Source organism: Mauremys mutica, chromosome 2, assembly GCF_020497125.1.
Source record: "Mauremys mutica isolate MM-2020 ecotype Southern chromosome 2, ASM2049712v1, whole genome shotgun sequence".
Classification (NCBI taxonomy): Eukaryota; Metazoa; Chordata; order Testudines; family Geoemydidae; genus Mauremys; species Mauremys mutica.
In genome coordinates, this window is record NC_059073.1 from 246,963,102 (window position 1) to 246,985,775 (window position 22,674).

At 48.4% G+C, this 22,674-nt stretch overlaps 2 protein-coding genes across 2 annotated transcripts in view; both read right to left on the reverse strand.

The window, feature by feature from the left end:
- SDHAF3 (succinate dehydrogenase complex assembly factor 3) overlaps positions 1 to 20,773 on the reverse strand; it is an 87,931-nt gene extending 67,158 nt beyond the window's left edge. Inside the window, exon 1 of the mRNA XM_045006486.1 lies at positions 20,288 to 20,773. Within this exon, the coding sequence (XP_044862421.1) occupies positions 20,288 to 20,470 (183 nt within the window). The 5' untranslated portion in view covers positions 20,471 to 20,773. The remainder of the gene's footprint in view (positions 1 to 20,287) is intronic.
- Positions 2,822 to 20,100, reverse strand: LOC123364387. The gene is made up of 3 exons (XM_045006485.1): positions 19,492 to 20,100; positions 5,830 to 5,910; positions 2,822 to 5,212 (listed from the first exon to the last, which is right to left on the reverse strand). The coding sequence occupies exon 3, from the start codon at positions 5,024 to 5,026 to the stop codon at positions 4,040 to 4,042; it is 987 nt and encodes a 328-aa protein (XP_044862420.1). The 5' UTR covers positions 5,027 to 5,212; positions 5,830 to 5,910; positions 19,492 to 20,100; the 3' UTR covers positions 2,822 to 4,039.
- Positions 20,774 to 22,674: the final 1,901 nt, after the last annotated feature.

Sequence of the window (22,674 nt, forward strand, 5' to 3'; positions counted from 1 at the left end):
TGTGGTGAAAGCCTAATATTGCAGAATCTGCAATTTCCGCAATATCGCAAATGAAGTAGGATCTTAAATACAGCAATATTACAGTAACTCAAGGGTTATTCTGTGTTCGTCTATTAAGACATATCTCAAACTTGATCCCATTTCTCTCATTTTTCTTTAAAATTAGTCTTGAAATCTGTTTAATCTTTTGCTTATCTTTTTATATTCTGCAAATGTATTTAAGATGGCAGCATCCTTGCCTGTGAACTAGATCATAGGTTCAAGTTCCACATTGAGATTTGAGTTCATATCTAAGGATATCTGTCCAGAAACTAAAATCCTAAAATACTAGGATACAAAAAATGGTCACAAAATAGAGAAATATGGAGAACTTAAATGATGCGGATTGATTTCCTTGACATAAACACCTGATGCACTCAGCTTCCTGAATCTGCTGTTTTATGTAAATAATAAAGTGAGAACAATAAAATTGTTTGGAACAGTGGTAAGTTTTGGTCAAAAAATGCCAAGGCTATTTTAACGATTAGTAAGTATCCAGGAAGAAGGCTGGATAACAAGAAGACACAACACAACCACAGTCCCAATTATAATCAGCCCAGTATACATACTCAGAAAGGCATGACACACAGTGGGCATGATCCTCCTACGAATGAAATCAATGTTGAAACTCCTATTGACTGCAGTGGTGCAAGGCCAAGCCTTCTCTTGGAGTTAACAAGAGTTTCAACCACAAAGTCAAATAGCTCCAGATTAAGGATTTTTTTTAAATCCAGGAAAATCCATTAAAAAACAAAGAAACAAAAAAATGCTGAGAACATTAAGGTTGTATAATTAGATACTCAGAGTCAGGAAATGACAAAGTTAACATCACATTTGGAACAGCTCAGCTCTCATGTGTTTACATTAAGATACAATATTTAATTATAAGATCACACATTCTCTCTCTCCACTAACACAATATATCGAACCACATTGCAATATGCATCGTGTATGGTGCAGTGAGTGAGGAAAAAGCCTGTCCAGGAATTAAAGTTGTATTTGTACATCTAACAAGAAAATCAGGAATAAAAATACTTCACATGTGCAACATGCCAAGTTAATGTTGCTATAAGAAACTTAACTGTTACATTATTTTAATTGTGAAACCTCAAAGTTGCTTTGACACACTATTTAGCATTTAATAGAATCATAGGCCTGAAAAGGACCTCAGGAGGTCATCTAGTCCAGTCCCCTGCATTCACAGCAGGACTAAGTATTATCTAGACCATTCCTGACAGGTGTTTGTCTAACTTGCTCTTAAAAAACAGCAATGATGGAGATTCCACAACCTCCCTGGACAATTTATTCCAGTGCTTAACCACCGTGACAGTAGGAAGTTTTTCCCAATGCCCAACCTAAACCGCCGTTGCTGCAATTTAAGCCTATTGCTTCTTGACATATACTCAGAGGTTAAAGAGAACATTTTCCCCCTCCTTCTTCTAACAACCTTTTATGTCCTTGAAAACTGATGATATGTCCCCCCTCAGTCTTCTCTTCTCCAAACGAAACAAACCCAATTTTTTTCAATCTTCCCTCAGAGGTCATGTTTTCTAGACCTTTAATCATTTTTGTTGCTCTTCTCTGGACTTTCTCTAATTTGTACACATCATTCCTGAAATGTGGCGCCCAGAACTGTACGCAATACTCCATCTGAGGTCTAATCAGTGTGGAGTAGAGAGGAAGATTTACTTCTAGTGTCTTGCTTATAACACTCCTTCTAATACGTGCCAGAATGATGTTGGCTTTTTTTGCAACAACATTACACTGTTGACTCACATTTAGCTTGTGATGCACTATGACCTCCAGATCCCTTTCTGCAGTAGTCCACCCTAAGCAGTCATTCCCATTCTGTATGTGTGCAACTATTTGTTCCTTCCTAAGTAGAGTACTTTGCATTTTGTCCTTATTGAATTTTGTCCTGTTTTCTTCAGACCGTTTCTCCAGTTTTCCAGATAATTTTGATTTTTAATCCTATCCTCCAAAGCCCTTGTAACCCCTCCCAGCTGGATATCGCCCACAAACTTTATAAGTGTACTCTCTGTGCCATTATCTAAATCATTGATGAAGATATTGAATAGAATTGGGCCCAGAACTGATCCCTGCAGGAACCCACTGAAAACTACTCTGGGAATGGCTTTCCAACCAGTTATGCACCCACCTTATAGTAGCTCCATCTAGGCTGTATTTCCCGAGTTTGTTTATGAGAAGGTCATGCAAGACAGTATCAAAAGCCTTACTAGAGTCAAGATATACCTCATCTGCCTCTCTTCCCCCATCCACAAGGCATGTCAACCTGTCAAAGAAAGCTATTCATTTAGTTTGACATAATTTGTTCTTGACAAATCCATGCTGACAGTTACTTGTCACATTATATTTTAGGTGTTTGCAAATTGATTGTTTAATTATTTGCTCCGTTATCTTTCTGGATACTACTGAAGCTAAGCTGACTGGTCTAATTTCCCAGGTTGTCCTTGTTTCTCTTTTTATAGATTGGCACTATATTTGCCCTTTTCCAGTCGTCTGGAATCTCTCCTGTCTTCCATAACTTTTTGAAGATACTCGCTAATGGCCCAGATACCTCTTCAGTCAACTCCTTGAGCATTCTAGGATGTATTTCATCAGGCCCTGGTGACCTGAAGACCAGGAATTTGGAGCAATCCGATTTTTGAATTGCTCCACTCCAGCTCTGCTACCAATAGTGACTGCTCCAGCTCCGCTCTGCGCGCTGACTCAAATTAATTTTTAACTAAATAAAAAAGTGTATACTGTAATTTTGAAAAAACATTATTTTTATTCAGACTTTTAAAACAATTTAAATGTCATCAACAATGATACAAACTAGAATCGTTCATAATTCATTCTGTAAAAAATTATTGCAGCAATCAAGTTGCCTTTCATAGCCTGCTGCAAATGATTTAAAATTAACTTCAAAGCCGAAAACAGTAACTCTACACTAGCTTGAGTTGTTGGCATGCTCGAAGCAATTCTACAGGCAGCCTGAATGCGGTGTGGGTAGCTGTAAATGGCCTCAAAAACAGACTTAACTTTTAGCCTACAAATAGACTCCATCGCCTCACAATCTTCTCAAAAGTTTCTCTCGAATAATGTTTAATTACAAATATAAATCGCAGAAACTCGCCAGTGTCTTTCTTGTTTATCCAGTTCCTTTTCAAAATCATCTTCTGAAGAACTGATACTTGAATTATCTCCAGTTCCCCGTGATGACTTCTCAGGGATGGATGCTCAAACAAGTTCAGAGTGAAGACAGAAGTTTGAGAACAGCCTGCTATTTCTGAAGGATGTGAACTTTCCGAAACAGCAAATTCTATTGTTGATGACTCCTTTTGTTGTGTTTTGTTTTCTTCAACCTCTTTCGCCAAATTCAAATGTAGCAATAGATTTTGTTTTTTGAGTCGTCGAGCAATATCAAGGAGCCCTTCCTTTGCCTTTGGTATTTCCCTTGCGGTAAGAAGAATCCGATACCGTGGATCAACATAAACTCCAGCAAGGAAATGAATATTGTCAAAAAGCTTCTCTTCGCGTTTCTGCATGGAGGATAGAATTCCTTCTGCAATTTGTCCACCATTTTCTTGCAAGAATTTTGACAGTTTTCACCATTCCTTCATTAAAACTCACAGGGTTACATTGACAGCTTGAAAATTCATGGTTGTTTGGTTTAGCTTTGCCAAGAGGTCTCGCAGATTCTTCACTTCATCCCATTCAGCTTTTGTTAACTTGAGTTCTCTTGTTCCAGCAGCAGTCACTTGTTCACAGTAAGATTGAAAAACGAGAAGCCGATCAATCATCGCAAATGTTGAACCCCAGCGAGTCACAGAATCCAATGATTGAGTTACCCCATGTAGATCAAGCAGAACACTTTGAATCCTTGGAGTTTGTAGTTTGACAATGACTTGTCGAATTTTTCCCAGAAATTTCTTCACATGTTCTTTGTTCAGTCCATTACAGATTGCCAATTGAAGAGTGTGAATACCACACATCATCAGTTGGACTTTGAGTCATCCTCATGAAGCCATGTTGGAAGTATGAGGCTAGGGTCATTAACCCATTGCGCAGCAGCATCTATGTTGAGTTCGACTTCATCCATTCCTTTAGTTCCTTCATCGGGCAAAATAGCTTCAGTTCTGTCCACATCCCTATTCTCAGAGGTAGAAATGGTTTCATTGTCCTCACTGAAATTTTTGAAGACACAGGTCATGTTTTCTGCATTGTTAATGCAGATGCTCAGCACTTGCATTTCACTGATCCCAATTTTTTCTAAAATAGCTTTTACTTGACTTTTCACGTACAAAGAATTGTGATGCCCTTCAGTGTTGATTATGTCCAAGGTTTTTACCACAGCTTTATCTTTTCCGTCTTCATAGTACTGAGTATTGATTGCAAGGAAATTTCTGTTTCCATAGGTTGCCACATCCATTTTCAGGTAGTACAATTTTTGCTCCAAAGCTTTCTTGAGCTCTTCGCAACCAAACTCAGCTGTGCCGACAACTAAATGACAAACTGCATCATGCCCCATAAAAACACCAAGCTGCCGACCCATTTCACCTGCAATTTTTTGGAATCCTTTGTTCTTTAGCCTGAAGGTAGTGAGCGGTGTTGAACTCAAGCAAACCATTTCAATCAGCCCTTCACAGAAAGTATTGGCATCCACGGTGACTGTAACCTTTGAGGACTTCAAATATGAGTCATGTTTTGTTTGCTCAATTTTGGGTTTCTTTTCAGATGAAGCTCTGCAAAAGATCTTTTCTCCAGGAGTTTTCAAAGAGCCAGATGAACGTTGTTTAGCTGCGTCAGCTTTCTGTTTTGCCTCATCTTCCTGGTCCTTTTTTGTAAACAGAGCCGCATAGTTTTCAGGATGGTTACATTTTAAATGCTGCCAAAGGTTGAAACTTTTCATGACACTTGCTTCACTTGTCTTGAAGCTACATGGTTTGAGCTCACCATTCACTTCCTTTTCTACCTTGCACATTGCCGATTTCTTCTTTCCTTTCCCAATGCCCAAATTTTGGCTTTTCAAATTCAAAAGTAAAGATGTTGTTGAGATCCTTTTCAATAAATCAGCTATCAATCATGGGGGGCAGATTTGATTTTTTTGTTGAAGCCATGGCCAAATCTTCTTGTGCTGCTACCGCATCCAAATGTTTCTTGTTATGATCTTCGAAAAGCAATGAACAAAAGCATTACATTTTTTATAACGTACCTGCTTGTGATATCTTAACCACTTAAGGTACATCGAATTTATTTTGGATTTTCTGTACAAAAATTATCGCATTTTCTTTTTACATAAAATTATTATTAAAGTATATGTTAAAATATTAACATGTTTCTTGCAGTTTTAATGAAGTAAGAAGTATTTTAATATACATAATTAATATAAACTTTATTGTATAAATTGCAAATTAGGTTTTTTATAAAATATTTTCCAAGTTTTTAATTACTATCTCAAAAACGCTTTAATATAGATATATCAATTAAATTTGGTATGTGCTGTAGCGTTAGTACGTGCTATCACTGTTCTACAACATTAATTGTAGAACAGTGGCTACACGTTACAAGGTTGAAAATAAACATTAACGGGAAAGCAGATTCAAATTGCAAGCACAGTCCTTTTAATAGAGAGAGCAAATTTTCGGAAATCTGTTTTTGCTTCATCAGCCTGAATAGATTATAAAAGATAGAGCAAATAACCGGTTCATTTAACAGGTTGGTTAATATCTCTTGCGATATCTTAATATATCAATAAACAAAAAGATTATTTTTTTTGCAATATACCTGTTTGTGATATCTTAAATGTTGCGTCTTGCGTCACACTTTTCCATAATCGCAGCACTCAGCGTGTCTCGTTGATCAACCCTTACAAAAGAAGTATCAACACATACTAATCTATCTAACTAATCTACGTGAGTACGTACTAGCCTAACCTTGGCACAAGGGTGGGAGCAGTCTGCAGTGTTGCCGGATGTCTGATAATTATCTGATTCTTTAATAAAACATATCTCCAAAAAACTTTGTAATTTTGTATCTGTACATTAAATCTTGATTTTGGCTGAAGTGAGAATAACTATGACATATTACGTAAAGTGGTAAAGTAGATGTTAATATCAATGGTTATACAATCTGAAACTTTTTGGCACCTTTAGGGCTTTCTTGCTAAATATAATTCATTTTGGATTGAAATTTTTAAAAAAAACTGGAGCAGTGGAGCAGTCAAGATTTTCTGTACTCTGGCTCCGCTCCAGCTCTGGGCAAAAACCTGCAGCTCCACTGCTCCGCGTTCCAGCTCCAGGCTCCACTCCAAAGCCCTGCTGGAGACATCTAACTTGTTTAAGTAATTTTTAACTTGTTCTTTCCCTATTTTAGCCTCTGATCCTAACTCATTTTCCTGGCATTCACTATATTAGATGTTCAGTTGCTACTAATCTTTCTGGTGAAAACTGAAACAAAGAAGTAATTTAATACATCTGCCATTTACACATTTTATGTTATTGTTCCCCCCTTCCTCATTGAATAATTGGCCTATCCTGTCCTTGGTCTTCCTCTGGCTTCTAATGTATTTGTAGAATGTTTTCTTGTTACCCTTATGTCTCTAGCTAGTTTAAACTCATTTTGTGCCTTGGCTTTTCTAATTTTGTCCCTATATATTTGTTTTATTTGTTTATATTAATCATTTGTAATTTGACCTAGTTTCCACTTTTAGTAGGACTCTTTATTGCGTTTCTGATTATTGAAAGTGGGTGGTCTCTTGCCATACTTCCGTTCTTTCCTACGCAATGGGCTAGTTTGCTCTTTTGCTCTTAATAATGTCTCTTTTAAAAACTGCCAGCTTTCTTGAACTGTTTTTCCCCTTAGATTTGCATCCCATGGGATCTTACCTACCAACTCCCTGAGTTTGATAAAGTCTGCCTTCTTGAAATCCATTATCTTTATTGTGCTGTTTTCCTTCCAACCTTTTCTTAGAATCATGAACGCCATCATTTCATGATCACTGTCATTGAAGCTGCCTTCCACTTTCAAATTCTCAACCAGTTCCTCCCTATTTGTTAAAAATCAGATCTAGAACAGCCTCTCCCTTAGTAGCTTTCTCCAGTTTCTGAAATAAAAAATTGTCTCAAATACATTCCAAGAACTTGCTAGATAATCTGTGCCCTGCTGTATTATTTTCCCCAGATGTCTGGGTAGCTGAAGTCCACCATGACCACCAAGTCCTATGCTCTGGATGATTTTGTCAGTTGTTTTAAAAATGCCTCTAGATGTTTTTTAAAGAAAGAAAAACATCTGGGTGCATACAGAATTTCTGAAAGCACAGTTGTGTTTCTTGTAATAAGCAATATGCTAGTACCGCTAATGCACACTTCTTTAAGTGTACCATATGCATGCACTTCATAGGTGCACTATTGCAGGATGTTCAAGAACTAATCTACAGCCTCCATGAAGTTAGTATTGAATGGGCTATTCCCTCCAGCCAAGGGATAAACTGACAACCTATATCCCACTGGAATAAAAGGAGCTAAACACTAGCCTGAGAACCTGTTTCCCAGCAAGGGAAGAGAATGATGAAGAAATGCTTTGGGACTTGTTCCCCAATTATCTATTTCATGTTTCCAAGGCTCTGGGAGTCTTAATGCATTCTGAGGTGCAAAAAGTCCCTTAGCCCTGTGAAATGAATATGAGATTTTTAGTAATCACACCTTCAGATTGACATAATTTTGGGAGGAAATAAGACGACTGAGATATAGGTAAAAAGATCCACATGAACAGTTTGGCAAAGCCTGAATCTACCTTGGCATCTTTTCAAGCTGTCCATATAACACATCCCTCTTGAAGTGTGCACTATGCCATTTTCAAACAGACACTATTAAATCTAAACCAATTTCCCGCTCCCACCCCCATGCCTTGCAAAACCATTAATGCTCATTAAAGATCATCCAAAATTTCAGGTTTTGAAATTCAGGTTTTTTGCTGAAAAACGTATTTTTACCACTTTCTCACAACTCCAATGGGACTAAAAGGGATTTTGTTAAAAATAAAAAAAAAAAAATTCCAAGTAACTTTTGGAGAAGAACCAGCCATGGAAAATTTAAACCCCAAAGTTGTAAGCTACAGGCAGCTATGAAAGGAAACTGTTTTACAGCTTTAATTATAGAATTCACTACCAAATAAAACCCAAGCTCTATCAGTTGGTGAGGGAAATGAAAATTGGAAAATTATTTACTTTTTATTCTGAAAAGGATATCTTGCAGGATTCTCACACCCAAGCTGTGACTCCTTAGTGAAAAGCTGATAGAACTGTTCTTACTCTCAAAAGGTTTTTGACCCTTAAGGTTAGAGGTAGTGAGATAAAGAATGCAAGTCAGGCCCCCTGTTAGCCATTGCACGCCTCTACTGCTGACTCTAAAAGTGCTGCCTTCTAATTATTCAGTTCTTATACTGAGCAGCACATGAAGGTAAGAGAAAGAAAAAACCATTCAAGATGATCAATGTGAGATTACAAATAAAAAAAAGTGCACCTCAGACAAAAAATGAGAAACAAGGTGTAAGAGAAAGCTGTCTTTAAAAAAAAATTCAAAGTTAAAAGACTCTTAGAGGAACCAGGCAGGGGAACGAGAATCCTGAAAGAGGATCTTTTCAGAGAAGGAGAATTATAAATTAAATATTTTTCCCTGTCTAATGAGAGCATCTGTGCAGGACTCTCACTTCAGGAAAGAAAGACTGAAAAATGTCCAAAGAGAGAGAAATTAAAACAAGTGGCAATAACAAAGTTAATGACAAAAGCATTAACTGAGATCGTCTTTTATTATGTACAGTATTAAACAGTATAAAGAGCAACAAGTGACTCTTACAAATCAAATAATTGGACATAATTATTTCTTTCAGCAGACTTGAATGTTATCAGAAAGAAAAACCCACACAAGTGAGACCAATGAAAATTTGGGATATCTTGACATAAAACAAAAACTTCTGCAGGTGGAAGAGTTTGGCCTTCTCCACCTTGGAAATGCATTCTAGACCACAGAATCCAAAACAGGATTTCCTCCTGGAGGATGAGCCTATGCAATAATGCTTTGTGAACGTGTGGAGAGAAAACCATGTAGCTGCTTTATGCATGTCTGATGGAAACATCCATGAAGGTAGGTTATGGTCAGTGTTCACCTGAATTGCGCGAACATTGACATATCTTTCTAGTTTCAGGTCAGCCAGGTCCTAGCAATGTGAAATGCAATCAGATATTCATTCAGGAATAGTCCTGTAGTAACAGCCATGCCCACTGAACTGGTGACAAAAGAAACAAGAAGGTAAGTGGACTTTCTAAATGTTTCAGTCTATTCCAAGACCCTTTTACACCAAACTCATGATGAAGGGCCTTCCTCTAGCATGAAAAGAGCATTGGCAAGAGGACAGACTCACTACTGTGGAAACTCCAACACCACCTTGGAGAGGACTCTTAATTATCCACTTGGAGTTGTAGCTCCTTTTTGTAGATGGCTTCTGAAATGCCAGGAGGACCAAATCACCTGCTCAGAGATACCATACCTGAAGATCTTTAACCTAAAAAGAACAAGATGTCAGAGAGATGGCTCCCAGGTTGATAGAGAAGTACTAGTTCTGAATGACTACTGAAGCCGGATTCTGAACCTGATTGGACCAATATGGGACTATTAGGATCATTAAACCTTTGTGTCTCATAAGCTTTAACAGGTCCTTTGCTACCAGAGGTAGGCTGTTGAAAAGAAGTACAGCAGCATCCTTCCCCAGCTGGTGGAGAAAATATCCTTAGCTAACATGGTCTTTTCTTGATGCCATGAGCAGAAGACCAGTAGCTTTTTCTTCCAGTGAAAGGCAAAGAGAAAGGTGTCCCTCTTCGGATGAAGGCCTAATCCACCACTCCCTCCTCTCCGACCACTAGTGAGAATATATTACTGATTGACTCAGACTGAGATAGTGTTCTGATCTTGTAAACTCTTCTTCCAAATATACTCAGGAGCAATACAAATGGTCTTCCCTCTAGCCATGGCTGATTCCACAAAACTCTCATAAGGATGGCGAGAGCTATAGCCAGTGTGATGCTGAGAGACCAGGTACCAGCTCATGCCAAGGTCACCATGCCTCAATTGAACACTGACAAATCCATAACTGGAATCAGTCAGGCTCACCTGTGTATTAGTATTGTTATAATAGATATCAGAATTATAAGAATGTGTTAGATTTTATTGAATGCTTGTGAGTTGCTGCATGCATGCTCACTTATAACATGTATCCCATATTATACAATAATATTTGAGCATTTGTATTGTAAGCCTCGGTAACTGTGTAAATCATTAGACAGGAGAGGCACATTAACTAGTATGAAATGCTGGTCTCCCACAGAAGGTGTTATGTCCTGCCCAACAGGTAAGACCCATCAACTCCAAACAAACTATTATGGAACATTAAAGAGGACAAAAGACTTTGCTGATTGATCTCTGCCATCCCTATAAAAATGAATCATGCAAGTGAATTCCTCCCATCAGATGAGTTCGCAGCTCAGAGCAGAAGGGGAGGAAATAAAAACCTGTAACAAGAAGGAACTGTTTCTCATTGCTGCTTGGACCCTGGTGGCAAGGTTCCTAGTCATAAACCAGGGATCCCCTGCATTTTAACCTAGATTAGCCCTAAAGGACATACAGAGCTTGCTTATTAGAGAATCTACTATTACCTTTTGAAATTTAAGATTGTAGCTTATTTCTATATATATGTTTACCCGCTTTAACCTTGTAAATAACTCTGTTTCCTTTTCCTATTTAATAAATCTTTAGATAGTTCAGGATTGGCTACAAGCATTGTCTTTGGTGTAAGCTCTAAGGTGCAATTGACCTGAGGTAAGTGACTGGTCCTTTTGGACTACAAGTAACCTGAATATTGCTGAGACTCTTGATGTAAGGTACCATCTAGCACAAAGGTAGGCTTATCTGGGTGGCAAGACTGATAGAGTACCCAAGGGGACTGTCTGTGACTCTATGTTAAGGCACTTGTAGTACCTGAGAGTTTATACTTGATAATTGGTTGGTGAAATCTAAGTATAGAACTCATGACCAATTTGGGGGTGTAGCGAGTCGGTGTGGCTCCCCTCCTGCCCAGCAGAGGGCGCTCCCTCCCAGAAGCCAAGCTGGGCTGAGCCACCACTTCCTGTCCCCGCCCCCCGGAAGTCAAGGGGCGGGACAGGAAGTAGAAAAGGAGAACGCCAGAGCTCAGTCAGGAGCCAGCCACCGCCGCGAGCAGACGTGCCGGCGGGAGCTCCGGACTGGGAACCCTCCAGGACCCGAGGCGGCGACCCGGACTGGCCTCCACTGCCCCGCGCCCGGTACGAAGAGGAACCTGCGGAACTTCCCCGGGATTGGAACCCGGAGCAGCCGCCAGGACTTCCTCCCGCCCGGTACGAGGAGGAGCCGCCGCCGCCGTTTCCGCCCTGCTGTTACCCAGAGGAGCCGTCGGAGGCAGCCGGGCCGGACTTCCCGCAGGAGTTGCCGGACCTGCCCCCAAGCCCTGGTCCCGAGGAGCCCATGCAGATGGACTGGCCCGATCTCCCGGCGACCGAGGAGCAGGTACCCACGGAGGGGGAGATGGACTGTAGCCCGGGGATAGCCGACCCCTGTCAGGCTATAGGCACCGAGGTGCCCATGTCGGTGTGTTTCGGTCAGGACCCCACTGACCAGCGGCCGTGCTAGCCGCTAATAGGGCCCCGGGCTGGGACACAGTGGAGTGGGTGGGCCTGTGTCCCCCCCTGCCACCCCACTCACGGGTGGCAGTCTCCCCCTCTCCCCAGCGCTCAGACTTAGGCTTAACTGAACTACTGCTCAGCCCTGCCTAAGGGTCTGAGCCCTCTGGGTGTTGCTGCCCCGCCCTGAGCTAGGGCTTGGGCTCATAGACTTGAACTGCTGTTGCCCCGCCCTGACTGAGGGCCTGGGCTTCCACTAACTGACTGGGTGCCTTGTGTTCAGCCCCTGCCAGAGGGCCTGAACCTGTGAACCTTCAGATATTGGGACTGATTGCTGTTACCCAAGCCCCTGCTCCAGAGGGCCTGGGTCTATTGAGACTGATTGCTGTTACCCAAGCCCCTGCTCCAGAGGGCCTGGGTCTATTGAGACTGGTTGCTGTTACCCAAGCCCCTGCTCCAGAGGGCCTGGGTCTATTGAGATTGGTTGCTGTTACCCAAGCCCCTGTTCCAGAGGGCCTGGGTTTATTAGGACTGATTGCTGTTACCCAAGCCCCTGCCCCAGAGGGCTAGGGCTTAGCTGAACTGTTGTTGCCCTGCCCTGCTCCAGAGGGCCAGGGCTTAGCTGAACTGTTGTTGCCCTGCCCTGCTCCAGAGGGCCAGGGCTTAGCTGAACTGTTGTTGCCCTGCCCTGCTCCAGAGGGCCAGGGCTTAGCTGAACTGTTGTTGCCCTGCCCTGCTCCAGAGGGCCAGGGCTTATTCGAACTGCTGTTGCCCTGCCCTGCTCCAGAGGGCCAGGGCTTATTCGAACTGCTGTTGCCCTGCCCTGCTCCAGGGGGCCAGGGCTTATCTGTGCTACTGTTGCCCAGCCCCTGCTCCTGAGGGCCTGGGCCTATTTGAACTGCTGTTGGCCAGCCCCTGCACCAGAGGGCCTGGCGGTCTAACGTTGTTCCCTGTGACTCCTAAAGGACCAGCAGAAGAAAAGAAGCGAGTCGGTGTGGCTCCCCTCCCGCCAGCCGGAGAGTTGAGCCCCGACCAACAGCTTACACTGGTGCCTTCTCTGAGGACCTGCCGAACCTCTACCCTGTGAGAAAGGGTAACGAGAGGGGCGGGGTTTATCTACCCCCCCCCGGACCACCATGGATATGGAGCACTTAATCCAACGCCTCGTGGAGAGCCAAGAGCGGCAGCAGGCTGCTCAAATGCAACAGCAACAACAGCAGCAGGCTGTTCAGCACGAGCAGCAGCAGCAACGGGATGCTGCCCACCTCCGGCTCACCCAGGAGCTACACGCAGCCCAGCTGGAGCAGCAGCAGCAACTGTTACAGCAGCTGGGGACCCAGCTTCAGCAGCTCCTGGTTACCCGCCCTCGGCCCGCAGAAGGACCGGAGGGTGAGGGGGCCGGAGCCCCCCGGATGGCGGCTCCCCTCCGCTTGACCAAGATGGGCCCGAATGATGACCCTGAGGCTTTCCTGGTTACTTTCGAGCGCGTAGCCCTAGTCGCTGGATGGGCCCGAGAACATTGGGCTACGCTGTTAGCCCCGTACTTGACCGGGGCGGCCCAGACGGCTTATCGAGACCTCGCGACTGAGGACGCACGCGATTATGACCGGGTCAAAGCCGCTATACTAGACGCGCTGGACGTCAGCCCTGAGACGTTCAGGCAGAGATTTCGGAGCCAGACATACCCGCAGGGCGCCCGGCCGCGGGCGGTGGCCCAGATGCTAAAGGAGGCCGGCCGACGCTGGCTCCTCCCTGATCTCCGGACTGCAGAGCAGGTGACAGAGCAGGTCGTCTTAGAGCAGTTTATTAGCATCCTGCCCTCACGCGGACGAGCGTGGGTGCTCCGCCATCGACCGGTGACGCTCGCGGCAGCCGTGACACTCATGGAGGATTTCCTCGCCGCTGAGACGGCGATGGGGCCGACGCTCCCGCGACCCAACCCCAGGCCTGAGACTGCTCGCCTGGAGAAAAAGGGGAGCCCCGCGAAGGCGGTGCGAAATCCCGGCCGCGGACTTAATTCCCAGCCGGAACCTCAAGCCCGTTGGCGGGACGCCGCCACCCGATCCGGACCTGCCGGTCCCAATCCCGGAACCCCGGGGGTCCGACGGAGTCCACCCCGAAGTCCAACCCGAGGGGCCACCCGAAGTAAACGGCCGGAGCTCGGCCCCTGCTTTGGTTGCGGGAAGCTAGGACACCTCCAGAGAGACTGTCCAGAGATGGACTGCAGTTATGGGCAGGTCTGGGCAGGACACAACCGAGCTCGGCCCGCCCTGAGTCCCAAACTCACTGTCGCTGCCGTCGTCGGGGGCCAGGAGGTCGAGGCCCTGATCGACTCTGGCTGTGGCCAGACACTAATCCGCCAGAGCTTGGGACCCTCGCCGGACCCCGGGTTGCAGCCAATACGCCTGCAATGTATTCATGGGGATATCCGGCCTTATCCCAGTGCTCGCGTCTCCCTGACGGTCGCAGGGGTCACCCGGCGTTTGATCGTCGGCCTCGCTCCTCATTTGGCATATCCCGTTGTCCTGGGGCGGGACTGGCCTGCCTTCGAAGAGGTGCTACGCGCTACGCCGACCCTCGAAGCGGAACCCCGGGAGCCCCTACCCGAGCCCACTGGGGACGCCACTGAGGCGGAACCCGAAGTTACAACCGACACAGAAAAGCCCTCGGAACCCCCCCGGGACCCCCGCCTCTACACCGATTTCTGCAGGGACCAACGAGCGGACCCCACGCTCGGCCGCTATTATGAGCAGCTCGCGGCGGTGGATGGGGTAGTCCAGGACCCCCAACAAGCCGCCCGATGGCCGCACTTCGAGCTACGGCAGGACCGTCTGTATCGGATCGACCGGGATCCCCGCACCCGCGAGCCGCAAACCCAGCTGGTAGTCCCGCAGTGTCATAGGCGGGCCGTCCTAAAGTTGGCACATGATGTACCGGCCGCCGGGCATCTGGGGCAGGAAAAGACACTGGCCCGGATCTTGGGACGATTCTTCTGGCCAGGGATCCACCAGGACGTCCAGAAGTATTGTGCCTCGTGCCCGGCGTGCCAACTCGCCGCACCCGCAGGGGTCCCTCGAGCACCACTGATCCCTATGCCGTTAATGGAGATACCCTTCGAGAGGGTTGCCCTGGACCTGGTGGGGCCCCTCCCGAAGAGCACAACGGGATTCCAGTATGTTCTGGTCCTCGTCGATTATGCCACCCGGTTTCCGGAGGCCGTTCCCCTACGTAGCACGACCGCCCGGACGATTGCCGGAGAACTAGTAAAAATCTTCGCAAGAGTCGGACTCCCGCGGGAGATTTTAACGGACCAGGGAACCAATTTTACGTCCCGGCTATTGAAACAAGTATGTACTCTTCTGGGGATAAAACAACTCCGCACCTCCGTGTACCATCCCCAGACTGACGGGCTGGTGGAGCGTTTTAATCGAACCCTCAAGGGGATGATGCGGAAGTTCCCACCAGGGGAGCTCCGCCGCTGGGACCAGTTTTTACCTGCCTTGCTGCTGGCGGTCCGGGAAGTCCCTCAGTCCTCGACAAGGTTCTCCCCCTTCGAGCTGCTATACGGCCGCCGGCCGCGTGGGCTCCTCGACCTCGTGCGGGAGACCTGGGAACAGGCGGCCTCCCCAGCCCAGGGCCTCCTGGAGTATGTCCTACAGCTGCAGGGGTACCTATCTCAGGCGGGGACCCTAGCACGGGAAAATTTGAAGAAGGCCCAGGAGCGACAGGAACAGACCTATAACCGAGGGGCCCAAGTTCGGGAGTTTAAGCCAGGGGACCAGGTCCTACTCCTTTTACCCTCCAGCGAGTCCAAATTGTTGGCTCGCTGGCAGGGACCGTATGAGGTCGTCCGAAAGGTGGGAGCGGTTAACTATGAACTGCGTCAACCTGGTAGACGTAAAGAAACGCAGCATTACCACGTAAATCTGTTAAAACCCTGGCGGGACCGAGAGGGCCTCCTGATCAACCCATACCCGCCCGAGCCGGAACTGGGTCCCCAAGTACCCCAGGCAGAGGACCCCCCGACCCCCATGCTTGGGGAGTCGCTCTCCGAAGACCAGCGCAAGCAAGCGAATTGTCTCCTGAGGGCCTTCCGGAAGACTTTCACCGCCGTCCCGGGGTACACCTCACTGGTCTGCCACTCCATTCAGACGGAGCCCGGAAAGGTGATCCGGGAAACAACTCGGCCGCTGCCCTACAGAATGCGGGAGGCCGTTGAAGAAGAGGTACAAGCGATGCTGGCCCTAGGCGTTATCGAGCCCTCCCGAAGTGAATGGCGTAGCCCCGTGGTCCTGGTGCCCAAGCCGGACGGCACCCGTCGGTTCTGCATCGATTTCCGGCGGGTAAACGCCGTCTCGCGCTTTGACGCGTACCCGATGCCCCGAGTGGACGAGCTGTTGGACCGGTTGGGAGAGGCCCGGTTTATCACCACCTTGGACCTCAGCAAGGGGTACTGGCAGATCCCCCTGGAAGAGACCTCGAAGGAGAAGACCGCTTTTGCCACCCCAACGGGGCTGTATCAGTTTACCAGGATGCCCTTCGGTCTTCATGGGGCCCCCGCGACCTTCCAGAGGCTGATGGACCGCCTACTCCAAACCCACCACGACTATGCTGCCGCGTACCTGGATGACGTAGTCATCTATAGTCGTCGGTGGGAAGACCATCTGCTCCGGGTCGCGGCCGTCCTGAGGTCCCTAAGGCAGGCAGGGTTGACGGCTAACCCCAAGAAGTGCCGAATCGCATGGCAAGAGACTACCTACCTAGGTTACACCGTTGGCAGGGGGCAAGTAAAACCCCTGGTGGGAAAAGTCCAAGCCCTAATGGACTGCCCGACCCCAACCACCAAACGACATGTCCGGCAGTTCCTAGGCCTGGTTGGATATTACAGAAGGTTTATCCCCCAGTTCGCCTCCATAGCGGCACCCCTCACCGGCCTACTTACGAAGGACAGCCCTCGGCAGGTAAGATGGACCCAGGAGTGCGAGACAGCTTTCCGGCGCCTCCAGGGATGCCTCTGCCGAGAACCTGTACTATACAGCCCGGACTTCAATAGAGGATTCATCCTGCAGACCGACGCCTCCGAGGTAGGTCTGGGGGCCGTCCTGTCCCAGGAAATAGATGGGCAGGACCACCCCGTACTGTACCTGAGCCGCAAGCTGTTCCCCCGTGAGAGAAACTATGCGGTGGTAGAGAAGGAGGCGCTGGCCATAAAATGGGCCTGCGAAGCCCTCCGGTTCTACCTTTTGGGGGCGCCCTTCATCCTGGTTACGGACCATGCCCCCCTCACCTGGCTGACGCGGATGAAGGACAAGAATGCCCGCATCATGCGGTGGTACTTGGCCCTGCAGCCGTATGCTTTTACTATCTTGCATCGAGCTGGCAAGGACCATACTAACGCGGACTTCATGTCCCGTATCGGGGGAATGGAAGAGCCTGGCCCCGACCGCCGGGCGCCAGACTTAAGGGGGTGTGTGTAGCGAGTCGGTGTGGCTCCCCTCCTGCCCAGCAGAGGGCGCTCCCTCCCAGAAGCCAAGCTGGGCTGAGCCACCACTTCCTGTCCCCGCCCCCCGGAAGTCAAGGGGCGGGACAGGAAGTAGAAAAGGAGAACGCCAGAGCTCAGTCAGGAGCCAGCCACCGCCGCGAGCAGACGTGCCGGCGGGAGCTCCGGACTGGGAACCCTCCAGGACCCGAGGCGGCGACCCGGACTGGCCTCCACTGCCCCGCGCCCGGTACGAAGAGGAACCTGCGGAACTTCCCCGGGATTGGAACCCGGAGCAGCCGCCAGGACTTCCTCCCGCCCGGTACGAGGAGGAGCCGCCGCCGCCGTTTCCGCCCTGCTGTTACCCAGAGGAGCCGTCGGAGGCAGCCGGGCCGGACTTCCGCAGGAGTTGCCGGACCTGCCCCCAAGCCCTGGTCCCGAGGAGCCCATGCAGATGGACTGGCCCGATCTCCCGGCGACCGAGGAGCAGGTACCCACGGAGGGGGAGATGGACTGTAGCCCGGGGATAGCCGACCCCTGTCAGGCTATAGGCACCGAGGTGCCCATGTCGGTGTGTTTCGGTCAGGACCCCACTGACCAGCGGCCGTGCTAGCCGCTAATAGGGCCCCGGGCTGGGACACAGTGGAGTGGGTGGGCCTGTGTCCCCCCCTGCCACCCCACTCACGGGTGGCAGTCTCCCCCTCTCCCCAGCGCTCAGACTTAGGCTTAACTGAACTACTGCTCAGCCCTGCCTAAGGGTCTGAGCCCTCTGGGTGTTGCTGCCCCGCCCTGAGCTAGGGCTTGGGCTCATAGACTTGAACTGCTGTTGCCCCGCCCTGACTGAGGGCCTGGGCTTCCACTAACTGACTGGGTGCCTTGTGTTCAGCCCCTGCCAGAGGGCCTGAACCTGTGAACCTTCAGATATTGGGACTGATTGCTGTTACCCAAGCCCCTGCTCCAGAGGGCCTGGGTCTATTGAGACTGATTGCTGTTACCCAAGCCCCTGCTCCAGAGGGCCTGGGTCTATTGAGACTGGTTGCTGTTACCCAAGCCCCTGCTCCAGAGGGCCTGGGTCTATTGAGATTGGTTGCTGTTACCCAAGCCCCTGTTCCAGAGGGCCTGGGTTTATTAGGACTGATTGCTGTTACCCAAGCCCCTGCCCCAGAGGGCTAGGGCTTAGCTGAACTGTTGTTGCCCTGCCCTGCTCCAGAGGGCCAGGGCTTAGCTGAACTGTTGTTGCCCTGCCCTGCTCCAGAGGGCCAGGGCTTAGCTGAACTGTTGTTGCCCTGCCCTGCTCCAGAGGGCCAGGGCTTAGCTGAACTGTTGTTGCCCTGCCCTGCTCCAGAGGGCCAGGGCTTATTCGAACTGCTGTTGCCCTGCCCTGCTCCAGAGGGCCAGGGCTTATTCGAACTGCTGTTGCCCTGCCCTGCTCCAGGGGGCCAGGGCTTATCTGTGCTACTGTTGCCCAGCCCCTGCTCCTGAGGGCCTGGGCCTATTTGAACTGCTGTTGGCCAGCCCCTGCACCAGAGGGCCTGGCGGTCTAACGTTGTTCCCTGTGACTCCTAAAGGACCAGCAGAAGAAAAGAAGCGAGTCGGTGTGGCTCCCCTCCCGCCAGCCGGAGAGTTGAGCCCCGACCAACAGCTTACAGGGGGGTTGGTGCTGGTTCTTAACACTCTGCCCTGAGGTTGGTACTTTTGCTATTGAGTCTCTCCAGAAAGCTTGATAGCTGGGATCAGCCTCACAAAGAAAATATTTTTTTCCTTGGCTGTCTTCCAGGCTTGGACAGTTGCATGAAGGGTCTGCTACACCTCCTTCAGTTGCTGGTCCAAAATAGGATGCAAGAGCAGCCTGGCCTATGTACCTCAACTGGGGACTTTGTAAATTTTTGGACCAGTTTCAATTAAAATGCATTTGTTTAGTCAGCTTCTAGAAAAACTGGAGAAAGTTGGGCTCCTCTCCTGTACAGACATTGGTGTGTTCCTCTACTGCTGAGATTATCTGGCACAGAATTAGTCTTCTTGCTCACCTGAGTCCAAAGAGCAGCTTTTATCACCCTGATACTCAGCCTTCCCTCATTTACACAGCTGGAACTGTCTAAGTGATGGAGGGGTTCTAGTGCATGTTATCTGCTTTGTGAAATCCTCACCATAAGAGGTGCTGGATCATCATTGTCAAGACTTCCTATCCTGGGAAAAACAGACTCCTGGTGCACGAGCATCAGCCTTAACACAAAAAACACTCCAACGCATCAAGAGATCCTACCTCTGCCAATGCCGGGTCAGAAGAATGCCTCAAAGATACTATGGGTTTTGTGGCAGACCTGCACAGGACTAAGAATAATTGTGACAGACCACTACACATACCAATATCAGGAAACTGTGCCCCTGTGGTCACTTTGAGCTTATGAATGCATAAGGATACCCAGAAACCTACATACCCCACCCCAGCCAAAAACCTTAAGAGCTATAAGAGTTCTACTAGACTGGTGCCATGCAATGAGAATCCTGCACAGAGAGAAGCCTATTATTATGGGTATCCCTTAATCTTGTGCTGAGGTTGCTGGAGGTTAGTACACAATAATCATAAATAGGTTACACTTATCTAGCTTTATTAAAAAAAATCTGCAGCTCTCAGGGTACTTTGCAGAGGTGTGTCAACAGCACAGCTTCCATACTATACAAGGAAGGCCTGAGGCAGAGAGAAATTAAGCCCTAGGTTTTCTACAATTAAATCACTGGGAGCTGCATAGAATATTAGGGTTGGAAGAGACCTCAGGAAGTCATCCAGTCCAATCCCCTGCTCAAAGCACCCTGCAGGTGCTCAGCAACTACTTTTGAAAATATTGGGCCTACAGACTCGCCCAGGCCAGGTCACGCCACACACTAAGTCGGAGCAGAGCCCAGATCTCCTGACTCCCCCCGTCCCCTGCGCCAGCCCCAGGCTGTGAGCTGATAGGTGCAGCTGAGGCAGGGCCCTAAAGCAAGACCGAGGTGAGGGAGGAACTAGATGGCCCGCAGCCCTCCCAGCAGACGGGGGAGGCTGGTCCTAGGGCACTTGCCTCCCATTCCCGCAGGAAGCGCTGGGCATCAGCCGGCCCAACCGAGCGGTGCCTCCGGAACTCCTCCTTCACGTACTCATCGCCCAGCGCCTTCAGCGCCACGGGCAGCGCCCGGTGCAGCAGCAGGATCCGCCGGTACAGAGCCCGCACACGGGACACGTGCAGGGCTGCAGGGCCCGGCATGGCTGGGGCTACCGCGGCCTGCGCTGCTGCCGCCGCCTGGGGGTGCCGGCCGGGCTGGGCTCAGCAGCAGGGCGGTGCTGGGGCAGCTCCCCGGGTGGGCAGCGGAGCGCGGAGAGAAACGCTCCTGTGCCGGAGGGTTGAGGCGGGAGCACCGGGGGCGGGACGCGGCGCGTCGGGTTCCTCCGCCAGGCCCGGGGTGGGGGGCGGATCAGTGAGCGACTCCCCGCCAGCCGGCCCGGCCTAGCTCAGGGGCTCGCTCGCCCCCACCCGCCACCCCCGCCGAGTAGCAGCCGGGGCGGGGCGCCCCTTGGGAGAGGAGGGGCAGCGGAGCCCGGGAGTCCCCGGCCCAGCGCGCTCAGGCGCCCCCATGCCCACGCGTGGAGGCTCCCTGGCTGGGACTGCAACCACTTCCTCTCCCTGGGCTGGCCTGAGCCTCCGGAGCCTCATACCTATGACTCCATTAGCCATGGGTTGCGGGTGTAATAGACCAAGGGAGGCTCTGCCTCCCCTGCCCCTGTACCCCTGGTTGTGGGGGTTTGGGGGAGAGTTCTTGCTTTATTATTTCCTATGCAGGGAGATTACTGATGGACCTAGGAAGAACAGAACATAAGAACGGCCCTACGAGGTCAGACCAAAGGTCCATCTAGCCCAGTATCCTGTCTTCCAACAGTGGCCAGGTGCCGCAGAGGGAATGAACAGATCAGGGAATCATCAAGTGATCCATCCCCTGTCGCTCATTCCTAGCTTCTGGCAAACTAGGGACACCATCCCTGCCCATGCTGGCTAATAGCCATTGATGCACCTATCCTCCATGAATGTATCTAGTTCTTTTTTGAACCCTGTTATGGTCTTGGCCTTCACAACATCCTCTGGCAAGGAGTTCCACAGACAGTGCATTGTGTGAAAAAATACTTCCTTTTATGTGTTTTAAACCTGCTGCCTATTAATTTAGTTTGGTGGTCCCTAGTTATTGTGTTATGAGAAGGCGTAAATAACACTTCCTTATTTACTTTCTCCACATCAGTCATGATTTTCTGGATCTCCATCATATACCCCCTTAGTTGTCTCTTCTCCAAACTGAAAAGTCCCAGTCTTACTAATCTCTCCTCGTACAGAAGCCATTCCACACCCCTAATCATTTTTGTTGCCCTTTTCTGAACCTTTTCCAATTCCAATATATCTTTGAGCTGAGGCGACCACATCTGCATGCAGTATTCAAGATGTGGGTATATCATGGATTTACATAGAGGCAATATGATCTTTTCTATCTCATCATCTATCCCTTTCTTAATGATTCCCAACATTCTGTTTGCTTTTTTGACTGCCACTGCACATTGAGTGGATGTTTTCAGAGAACTGTTCCACAATGACTCCAAGATCTCTTTCTTGAGTGCTAACAGCTAATTTAGATCCTTTTATATGTATCATTGGGATTATGCTTTCCAATATGCATTACTTTGCATTTATCAACACTGAATTTCATCTGCTATTTTATTGCCCAGTCACCCAGTTTTGTGAGAGGCTTTTGTAGCTCTTCACAGTCTGGTTGGGACTTAACTATCTTTAGTAATTTTATATCCTCTGCAAATTTTGCCACCTCACTGTTTACCCCTTTTTCCAGATCATTTATGAATATGTTGAATAGGACTGACTATTTTTTCCTACCCTTTTTTTCCTATCTTTTAACCAATTGCCAATCCATGAGAGGACCTTCCCTCTTATCCTGTGACAGCTTACTTTAAGAGCCTGTGCTGAGGGACCTTGTCAAAGGCTTTCTGAAAATCTAAGTACACTAGATCCCCCTTGTCCACATGCTTGTTGACTCGCTCAGAGAATTTTAGTAGATTAGTGAAGCATGATTTCCCTTTACAAAAACCATATTGACTCTTCCCCAACAAATCAGGTTCATCTATGTGTCTGACAATTTTGTTCTTGACTATAGTTTCAACCAGTTTGCCTGGTACTGAAGTGAGTTTTACTGGCCTATAATTGCTGGGATCACCTCGTGACGCCCATTTTTTTTTAAACGGGCTATAATTAGCTATCCTCCAGTCATTTGGTACAGAAGCTGATTTAAATGATAGGTTGCAGACTACAGTTTGTAGTTCTGCAATTTCACATTTGAGTTCCTTCAGAACTCTTGGGTAAATACCATCTGGTCCTGGTGACTTATTATTTTATCAGTTTGTTCCAAAACCTCCTCT